Source organism: Papaver somniferum, chromosome 6, assembly GCF_003573695.1.
Source record: "Papaver somniferum cultivar HN1 chromosome 6, ASM357369v1, whole genome shotgun sequence".
Lineage (NCBI taxonomy): Eukaryota > Viridiplantae > Streptophyta > Magnoliopsida > Ranunculales > Papaveraceae > Papaver > Papaver somniferum.
In genome coordinates this window covers 42,523,523-42,533,467 of record NC_039363.1, presented here as the reverse complement: position 1 = coordinate 42,533,467, position 9,945 = coordinate 42,523,523, and the positions used below count along the sequence as shown (strand labels likewise).

Genomic DNA, 9,945 nt, shown 5'->3' with positions numbered 1-9,945 from the left:
TTCCTTGTTCTTCATCCTTTTCATCTCCTTGCTCTTCTTCATCATCTTTTTCTTCTTCAATAGCACGATCAATTGTATTATCCATCACCTGTTCATGGACATATGGGATTACATTACGAACATTCTCTTGGTTGACTTCCGGTAACGATCCCCCCTCCATGTTTAGCATTTTCGGTGCCACGGTTTCGGAAATCTGAATATATTCTACCACGAGGGGTGGGAGTTCTCAAATCTTCATCTAAGTGTGGATTAGATCATTTTCCTTTGTTCCTAATGAATGAAAACCAAAGTATTATCTAAACAGAATATTTTCTTATCAAATAAAATAGAACTAAATAGCTAAACCAAACACAACATTTAGTGTCAACAGACAAAAGTTCGGTTACCTGGTATAAATTGCGAGGTAACTGAACCATATATTTTGTTGTTACCAGACTAAAGTTCAGTTACATGATATAAATTGCGAGGTAACAAGACTATATATTACCAAAGTTCAGTTACCAAAATATTTTATCGACAAAACCGAACTCAGTTTTTCCTTAGAAACAATGAGTTCGGTTACGAAATTACTTTTTGCGAGCTTACTGAACTACATAGTTCGGTTACTAAACATTAGCCTACTTCATCGAAGTGTTCTTATTTCTAGAAGTTCAGTTACCAAATCTTGGGTTAGACCAAAAGTCTCCTAGCCGAAAAATCTCCTACCATTTTCAGTGGATTTCAATGATTTCTAATCAATTTCGTCAACAAAAAACAAATTGAATCGGTATGAATGAAATTACCCGCAGATTTGCATTTTACTTGAATTTGGCTTGTTTTTTTCTTTTGGATGTTCCAATTGGACTTGACCTTGTGATTAAAGATGTTTATCAATTTTCAATTGATTGGAGAGATTCGCAAAGTGTGCGAGTCCTGGACTCGCTCCTGGAATTCTTGGAGTCTGCTTGGAACGCATTGTTTATAAACGATTGATTAATCGACGATGAATTTTTTTCCGGATCGACGATTAATGGACTATGAAGAAGAAGAGAAGAAGAAGAAAAGAAGATGAAGAAAAAAAATGAGACTGTTTAATCGGCTGGGGTTAGAGTATTTAAGTAATTAATGATTTAGATTAGTGGATTATTAGTGGTTAGATTAGTGGATTATTAGGCTTAGTTTTAATCTCAATTAGGATAAATGGCATATTAGGTATCCCACACTTTAGAACAGCCCTTATAACCATAGTGTAGACATCCCTATCATTTAGTGGCCCCCCTCCAAAATGGAGTGGTGCCAAAAACGGTTCTTTCTCTAAAGTCCATCATACTGGAACCATAACACCGTGAGAAACAGAACCTGCAGGTTAGGTTTTTTCCATAGAAGAAGAAAACCTCAGCGTAAAGCCTTAAACCCTTGTTTTCTTCTTTCTCTTTTCCTCTCCATCCGCGCCACCACCAACCATCAATCACCCAGGTAAGCCGTTAAACCCTTGTTTTCATTCTTCTGATTAGGAATTGTCAATACTTGTATTTGTTTATCTACGTTATTTTCTAATTTCCAGAAACCCTTGAAACACAAATGTTCTGAATAATACCCAAACATTGAAATCGATTTGTCTTTGAATTATTTTTATTCTTTTTTAGCTTCTTCGTTTGCAATTAATCATAACATGTATGCAACTAGGCCGGTATATTGCAGCATGTAGACATGTATATTAGGTCTTTTGGTGGCTATGTATTTCTTTCTTGAAAGGCACGTGAAGTTTTTAAAATTAGTCATTATTGGCCGACTGTCTCGAAGCCGTATTTCCTGAATCGGATCCATTTTTGTGCATAATTCTTTTAAAGAATGTTAATTTTACATGATAATTTTATTAGTTAAATAATTTCACATGTGATTTCGGTAATTATCTGTAACTGTTATGTTTTGGTTTCAAATTAGAAACAAAACAAAACATGAAATACGCTGTGTAGGGTTCATTATGTATATAAATCAGTTTTACTAGTCATTTCGACAACTATTTCTCTTTAACTCTACACTCCCCAGGTATACCAAACAGCTTTTTGAAGAACATATAACAGTGGAACAACAGAATGCAAATTAAATATTATAACATTGTGCTAAGTTAAAATTATATTATTAACAAAATATACCTTTTATTTTTTATTCGGACAAATGTTTCATGTGTGTTGCCGAAGCAGTAATTTTCATGTTCATTCATTTCTAAGGTTCGAGATGGGGTTCGTTTCGAATAAATCATGCCGAGTTCGTGTGACTGATGCTAGTTCAGAAGAAGAGAGTGATCCAGAAATGAATATGGTAATTGTGTTATTTCTGTTTGTTTTCTTTTTTAAGTTTTTTAATGTTAAGGTTTTGATTTTAGAAACTTTTGTGTAGTACGAAGAGGAGGAAGAAGAAGAGGATACGGAAGAAGAACAAGAAGAGGAGGAGGAAGAAGGAGAGGATACGGAGGAAGAACAAGAAGGGAAGGAGGAAGAAGGAGGTGATACGGAAGAAGAACAAGAAGAGGGAGAGGAAGATGGCGATGACGAGGAAGAAGAAGAAGAAGATGATGAGGAAAGAATGAAGGCACAGAAAGATGATGAGATGGAAGAACTTGAGAAATTGGTCCTAGATATTTGTCAAGAACAGCAGTAAGTCCTCTAATCAACTACATAATTGCACTTTTTTCTTTATGTGATAAGTAACATTGCATGGAAGTATGGAACAAATCATGAAAATAATTGGCGCAAGTGCACTCCACAGTGTTAAAATATCTCAGTTTTCTCTCCTCTGGACGTTGAGAGATGATTTTCTTCTTAGTAGTGGTAAATAAGTTAATACCAGGCCTCTTCCATCTTTGAGCCTAGCTTGTGATGTTAGTTACTCATGTAGTTGCTCTTAACTATGTTAGAGAATGAATTTACTTTTGTGTCTCCATTTTATATTTTCTGTTTCCACTCATATAGAGATATTATGAAGAATCTAAAGCATCACAAAAATGAGGATATTCTGAAAGGTCAAGCCGTAAAGAACCAAAAGGTATTAGTATGATTACTTCACAGTTATTAGCAAGCAATTTCTTCCAACCCGAAGATTGTAAATGTATTGTTTTTCCCACCAATTCTTATGCTCTGAGTTCTGTTTATACCTTCTTGTTCCTTGACTCTGTCTTGTGGCTGCAACTTTTTCCAGTACTCTCATTTTCTTAAATTCAATAATGCATTGGTTTGGAATTCGCAATGCTTGTTCTGTTTCTTGCACTCCATCATTCTGATATTTTCCCGTCTGTTTTGAAGGTTCTCTGGGATAAGACTCTTGAGTTCAGGTTCTTGTTGCAAAAACCTTTTTCTAGCTCAAACAAATTACCAAAGGTGAGCTATGAAGACAATATCTAATTCCACAAGTAGGAAAAAAAGAATTGGTATTTTTGTCTTCTTCTTCTTCCTCTTGGTTAGTTTAACTGCGTTGTATTGTTTAACAGGAACCCCACAGATCATCTTTTTGTGATTCTGAAAAAGCAACGAATAAAGCGTATTTGGACTTGATAACATCATCTGAGCAAACTATAAATTGTTTGTTGGAACTACAAGAGGTTAACTGTCTTTTTTGTTCCATTATTACCAGCAATGTTAATTGAAGGCTAGGCAGTGCTTGTTTGTCATTAACTTTGCAGAGAATAGGTTATGGAGATACCAAAGGGTGATGAGAGCTCCCTGCACTAGTAGAAATAGGCATCTTTGTTAGCCTATCCAGTGCGTGGGCATCTAAAAACTTCTTTTATATGTACTTTGGCAGGCTTTACTGGAGAAGAGTCCGCATGTTGTTCAAAATACAGATGGTATGCTATGAATTCTTACAAACTTATCATAGTCTTAGACATATGGCACCAAAAGGAGTTAAACTTATAAAATCAGATTAACTAGTACATAAATGGAAATGATAAAACCATCACATAGAAAGTGGCCGAAGTGTTCTTGAAAATTCAACAGAAAATTCAATGTTTTGGATTACATTTTTTTGTTTCCGTATCTAATGTTCATGTTTGTACTTTGTAATGAACTGTTAGCACAGATATTTTGTTATTTCCCTTCAACATGTGTCATTAACTTAAAGTCAAATTCTGTTATTCTACTTTAACCCTCTTTACATTGTTGCATATTCTTCTTGATTCCAAGCTTAGAATTAGGATATTATCTTTTGGTTTATTTGTTTTTAGGTTTCATGTGCCAATATATGATAATTGAAGGATAATTACTAATTAAGGATTCTTTCACCTTCGATTGTGCACGTGTATTAAATAGCTCTCTCTCTTGCCTTATCTGTCACTTAAGGCAACACAGGGGAATCTTCTAAGGAAGCAAAACGATCAAAGAGTTTGGATGCAAGGACTGATGAAGAATGGCTACCTATTCAACAAATGCATTCGAGGTATTGAGCTGAAAAATTCTTGTGCTGCCTATCTCCATCTTCATGATTATTCAGAAAGTATTTGAACACCTTAAATTTGATAAAGAACAGAAGAAGTAACTATCTTACTTTCATACTTTTTAGTCGTTTGGGTAATGTTATCATAACCAACAGATATATTATACTTATTGCTTGTCGATTTGATCTGTATGAGACGTGTAGTGGAGATTGTGATTTGGATAATTTTATAATATATATCCATATATGCTAGCTTTGTCAGAACTCGTTGGCATGACTACGGAAACTTAGAACCGCGAGGTTTTGAGGCCTATGTACTGTTCTCGTTTACTAGAAAGAACAACAGAGAACTTTACCTGCCTAGTTTTCATAAATCTGGAACATGAACATGCATGTTGTTTATTCAAGGGGGTCCCTCACAATTGTTGTTTAACCTATCCCGAGAAAAGGTAATCGAATCTTTTACATAGAGTACTTCTGTAAGTTGCCTTTGCTGTTGAGTATTTTAATAGTGTCTCCTTCTCGTTGTTTATTTCATGTCCCCATTTTCATGATCAAGGGAACCCATCATTTAGTTCAAACTGGAAAGAATAGAAGAATATATTTGTAAATAGTTAGTGAAGAATTTGACTAATTGATTTATACATTTAGCAAAGTGTTTTATAATGTTTGTCAATTCTGTACGATGCTGAGCTTATTTAAGTGATTTCTCTCTGTTGGCGTAGTTCGTCTCTTTTCTCCCCTTTTTATGATCATTTTAAACTTCTCTACCATCTTAAGGGAGCAAACAAGTGAAACATAACAAAAGAAGTATTTTAAGTGTCATGGATATCCACTCTTCTTAACAAATACTGGGTGCTAGTATGTATTTGCACCACATTGTTTATTTAGGAAATTAGATTTAACTTCTAAATTATTGCAGATTCACTTCCTTCAGAAATAGCTCAATAGATAAATGGCAGAGAAATGCACAAGTAGGAACCGGTGTGGCTGGGATTAAAGGAAGATTACATGCATTTAATCAGGTTTGCTTCTACTTCTTTACCCATGTTCTTGGTTTGTGGATTGTACTATTCTCCTTACTTGTTTTCTTATTGCAGAATATTAGTGAACAAGTAGCTGCTTACATGGGGGATCCAAGCAGAATGATTAAAAGCATGCAGCTAAGGAGATCTACTGTTGGTACAATTGTAAGTTACAATTTACCTCTGAATTTTGTTTATTTTGTTACTTTTTGGTTGTGAAGGAAAAATCTTATAGAGGCAAGTTTTAACCTGTTGAACACGATGTTACAACTTCTGAAATTTGGCTTATGTTCCATTCCTGTATAACTATGGTTAACCTGGCTGATATTATGCAGGTTCCTGATGTGTGTGAAAATGGAAAGGAAGAGGTATTCAACTCACCTTAGGTTTAAACTTGTACAATCAATTGTAAAATGTCTTTTTTTTTTCCATTTCTTTTTTACCCTGATACTTTTCTTTCTTTGATAGACCACGTTTAGTGATTGCAGCTAGTTCGTTTTAGAAAATCTTAATTTTTGATTCACTTTTTAGTTGTTGTTGTTGTTGTTGCAATGCCTAGGATGCGAACATGGATGGAGACCCTGAACTTTTGGATGACTCTGAATTTTATCAGCAACTTCTTAAGGAATTCTTAGAGTCGTACAACCCAGCCTCATCCGGTAAATTACCTATTTTTAAATCCTGCGGCCCTTTTTTCTCTTGGATGCATTTTTCACTTCTTTGGATACATGCAGCTCAATTTACTGTATTAGTTGTATGTTAAACAAATGGAGTTTACCGAAATCGTTGATATTTAATATGTTGGGTCATTCTAATACCATGAATGGTCATGAACTTGTAGATATATAGATTATCTCTAGCCTAAATATAAAGCTTACAAATTTTATTATTTTTGACTTCCTGCCAGAGTCGGCATATTATGCTTTAAAGAGATTGCAGACCAAGAAGAGAAAGATTGTCGATCGTCGTGCTTCAAAGTGCCGCAAGATCAGGTAATTGTCTTGTTTATCAACTTCCCCATGTGATATTTGGCATCGTAGTTATTCTAACCCTCATGAAACTTCCAGCAGTGGTGGTTTATTAATATTTTGTCAAACAAGTAGGGTAACTTGGTAACCTGGAATCGTTGTACGGGAGCTCATGAATATGAGTACCTTTTGGTGTTGAACCCTTGTGTCTGATATCCATCTAAAAATGCAAGATGCTTATGAGTATTTCATATCCTTCGTAATTTGTCGATCATCATCAAGTCTGAGCAGTCCTTTTCAATCTTAATTTTGTTCTTTACGATATGTTGTTTCCTGAATGATACCAATTTCAGGTACCATGTTCATGAAAGGATAGTGAATTTCATGGCCCCAGAGCCTCAAGATCTCCCCCCAATGGCTCCAAAATTGTTTGAGAACTTATTTGGACTGAAAAATTAGAGAGCTTCCTCTGTGGTCTAGTCTTGTCCTTCCTTCTGGGCGCAAACTAAGAACGGTGTAGAGCTCAATTGTTTGAGGGCTTGTAGAATTTTGATATATCAAATGTAATGATTTCGGAAGTGTGCTTTATTTTGACACCTAATAGAAGATTTATGTCTTTTCATGTAAGAAGCCGGCTGGGTATCTTATAGATAGTAGTAGGTTAGAATAGTTCTAAAAATGACAATATCCTGGAATGCCTGCGTTCTATTTTGTTTCTGTATTTTTATAGAGCTGCTAGGTGCCTAAAAGCTCATGAAACTCTCTAGCTGTCAACTTGACGCCTGACAGCAGGTTTGTTTCATGTAATTCACTAATCAATCAGGATTATGTTGAGTGTTACCACTTTGGCTTTTTTCCGATCAGCTCTCTGCATACATGTTTTACTACCTGAAAACAAATGAAACAGACACTTTGGATCCTTCCACCCCAAGGATAAATTTTCCTTTTCCTCCTGCAAGTTTTGGCTTGCACAAATAAAGCTTTACACCACCATTCAGACCAAAATAATTACGGCACTTTGTTCTTTCAATCTAGAGGCATAACCCTAGTACAAGAAAACATGTCATTGTAATTTACAGGTCCAAGATTCCTTTTATCAGATGTCACTACCAGAAAAAGGGAATGTCACACATTTTCACCCTCTTGAAACTTTCAAAATTGAATCATGTGTTTTTGTTATTTTTTGAAACAAGCAGTGGCACTTTGGTAACCCAAATTCTTTATAATAGGATCCTTGAATTCTGAATACTTTATGGTGTTCTGCCATGCCAAATGTCTGATATATGCATGTCCCATCTAAAATCCAAAATTTTTTTGTAGTCTAGTAGTACTTTTTCATAATTCCTAATGAAGAGATCATCACCATCATGTCCTAGTACTACTAGCCCAAACTCTGTGAAAATCAGAACCCTGATTCATTCTCACTTCTTTAGACATGTTTATCATATAGTTCGAGCACTAACCAAAGCCAAGTCCATTTTGATGGAACTTATTAGCAACAAAAACAAAGAAAATTACTACGTAGAGTCTAGAATGAAAGATGGAACCAAGAGAAAGAAAAAGAAGAAGAGGGTTTTTTTGTTCATCGTCACTAAGATTGCACTACAATTGGTGTTCGTCACATGTATTACCCATGCCTGAGCCACCAGCAGTATTAGGCACAGATGGTTACTTGAATGATAATTATTTGAACCATGTCTATTATGACTCCACTTGGAATTCATCATCAATCCTGCCAGCTGAGGAACATATGCAGGATGGGTTTGACTCGCATCTATCAGGCTACCTGCGTTGGCTTGATGAGAAAGTGACAACGGAGAATTCCACTGGTAATAAGAATAATTGTGATGCAGATGATATGGACGAGATTGATAGGCTTGATGATAAGTTCATTGCAAGTTTTCATGAGAAATTCAGGCTGGAAAAGCAAGAGTCTTACAGGAGATATCAAGAGATGTTAGCAAGAAGCATGTAGATGCATGATTGTGATCAGGGTCTTATACATATATTGTTACCAAGAGCAAGATCCTTATTAACTAAGAGGTGAGAAAAGAGTGGCATTTGAATTCTGCTGTTCTTCAGTATCAGTTTTCTTGATTTATTTTGTTTTTGTTTTCTTCATGGTGATTTTTGAGTATAATTGTACGTATCAGTTCATGATTATTTTCCAGCTTCTACTCTAATTAGCTAGGTGTATTCGGGAACTTAATTATGTTGATGTTAAGTTAATCTTTGTTATGTCCTCTTACATATTAAAATTATTAGATTTCTACTAAGCAATTATTCGACATTGTCAACCACCGCGATACCAACTAAACCCCGACACTTAAAACCACCGTTCAACAGTGCAGCGAACTTTTAGTCGACCTCCCACAAGCGACGTGTCATCACATGCCGCGGACGTCCAACAGTCTTGCGGATATTTTAGCAAAGGAAGCTAGAATTCCATGGTTACAAACCACTAATTGTATTCTCTGCGTTAATTTCTTGGCAGGCTACTGCTACTTTTATTTATTTATTTAAATTAGTTATTGATCAACTGAACTGAAGCTTTCTGAAAATGCAAAAACTGAAGCTTTAATGGTGATCAACTATGACAAGCAATATACGTCGCAGAATTCCTCGTGCGGGATTAGATATCGTTCCAATGTACATTCTACGTACCTGCCACACTAATTTAAACCATTATTACATGCGTTAACGTTACTTAGATACGTGCCTTGGTGGCATTGCTGATGATGAAACCTTGAATGCTTTACAAAAAAGAAAAGCAAAAAAGATGAACCTTGAGAAACTATTTTAACCATGAATAATATGCAGTTAACCATGAATAATATGCAGTTACGGTATATTGCAATTCTGAATCAAATATCAAATGCCTCTACTGATCTGATATCTAAATATATATATATATATATATATATATATACACACAACATCTTTAGCATCTACGATTGTTTAATTTTCTGGCTTCTAAGTGATCAGTGGCCGTAATAAATGCAACAAGGTTCCGAATACATGGATGGAGATTCAAGATGAGAGTTTTTACCATTATTAGTAATCAAAAGAACGCACCTTCTTGGTTCTTATCTAGTTATCATGTCTCGACTCTTGACTTACCTTTTTTTTCCTCTCTTTTTTCTGCACATTTCAATTTTAAATACAAATTAATCAAAAAAGAAAAAGGAAAAAAAAAAGAAAAGTGTAAATTAAATCGAATTAGGTAACGGGAGGGCCCTACACTTTCTTAAAAGTGAAATCTCAAATATTTGGAACTTCATAATCACATGCATGTGACGAAGTTGTCCTGACAAAACGCACCTCAACTCCATGAAGTCTACTTGGTCGGTCTATGACTATTTTCTTTTTTATATGACTATGTATTTGTTTGTTTGCGGCTGACTCGGCGTATGGATCAGAATTAATTCATGATTCGGGTCAAATTAGCAGTCAGATCGTTTGTTTTTCATTTTGAGTCAGATCTGATTCGACCTCTGATTCAGACATAACCTCTAATTCGGACCCATTTGAATCAAGTAACA

At 35.2% G+C, this 9,945-nt stretch overlaps 1 protein-coding gene across 1 annotated transcript; it reads left to right on the top strand.

The window, feature by feature from the left end:
- The first annotated feature begins 1,299 nt into the window (after positions 1 to 1,299).
- Positions 1,300 to 7,243, top strand: LOC113287401 (putative uncharacterized protein DDB_G0270496). The gene is made up of 14 exons (XM_026536144.1): positions 1,300 to 1,455; positions 2,211 to 2,301; positions 2,380 to 2,636; positions 2,952 to 3,024; positions 3,282 to 3,356; positions 3,467 to 3,577; positions 3,781 to 3,823; positions 4,317 to 4,413; positions 5,333 to 5,435; positions 5,511 to 5,600; positions 5,771 to 5,803; positions 5,995 to 6,094; positions 6,343 to 6,427; positions 6,757 to 7,243. Exons 2-14 carry the CDS (start codon positions 2,218 to 2,220, stop codon positions 6,860 to 6,862), a joined length of 1,257 nt encoding a protein of 418 aa, XP_026391929.1. The 5' UTR covers positions 1,300 to 1,455; positions 2,211 to 2,217; the 3' UTR covers positions 6,863 to 7,243.
- Positions 7,244 to 9,945: the final 2,702 nt, after the last annotated feature.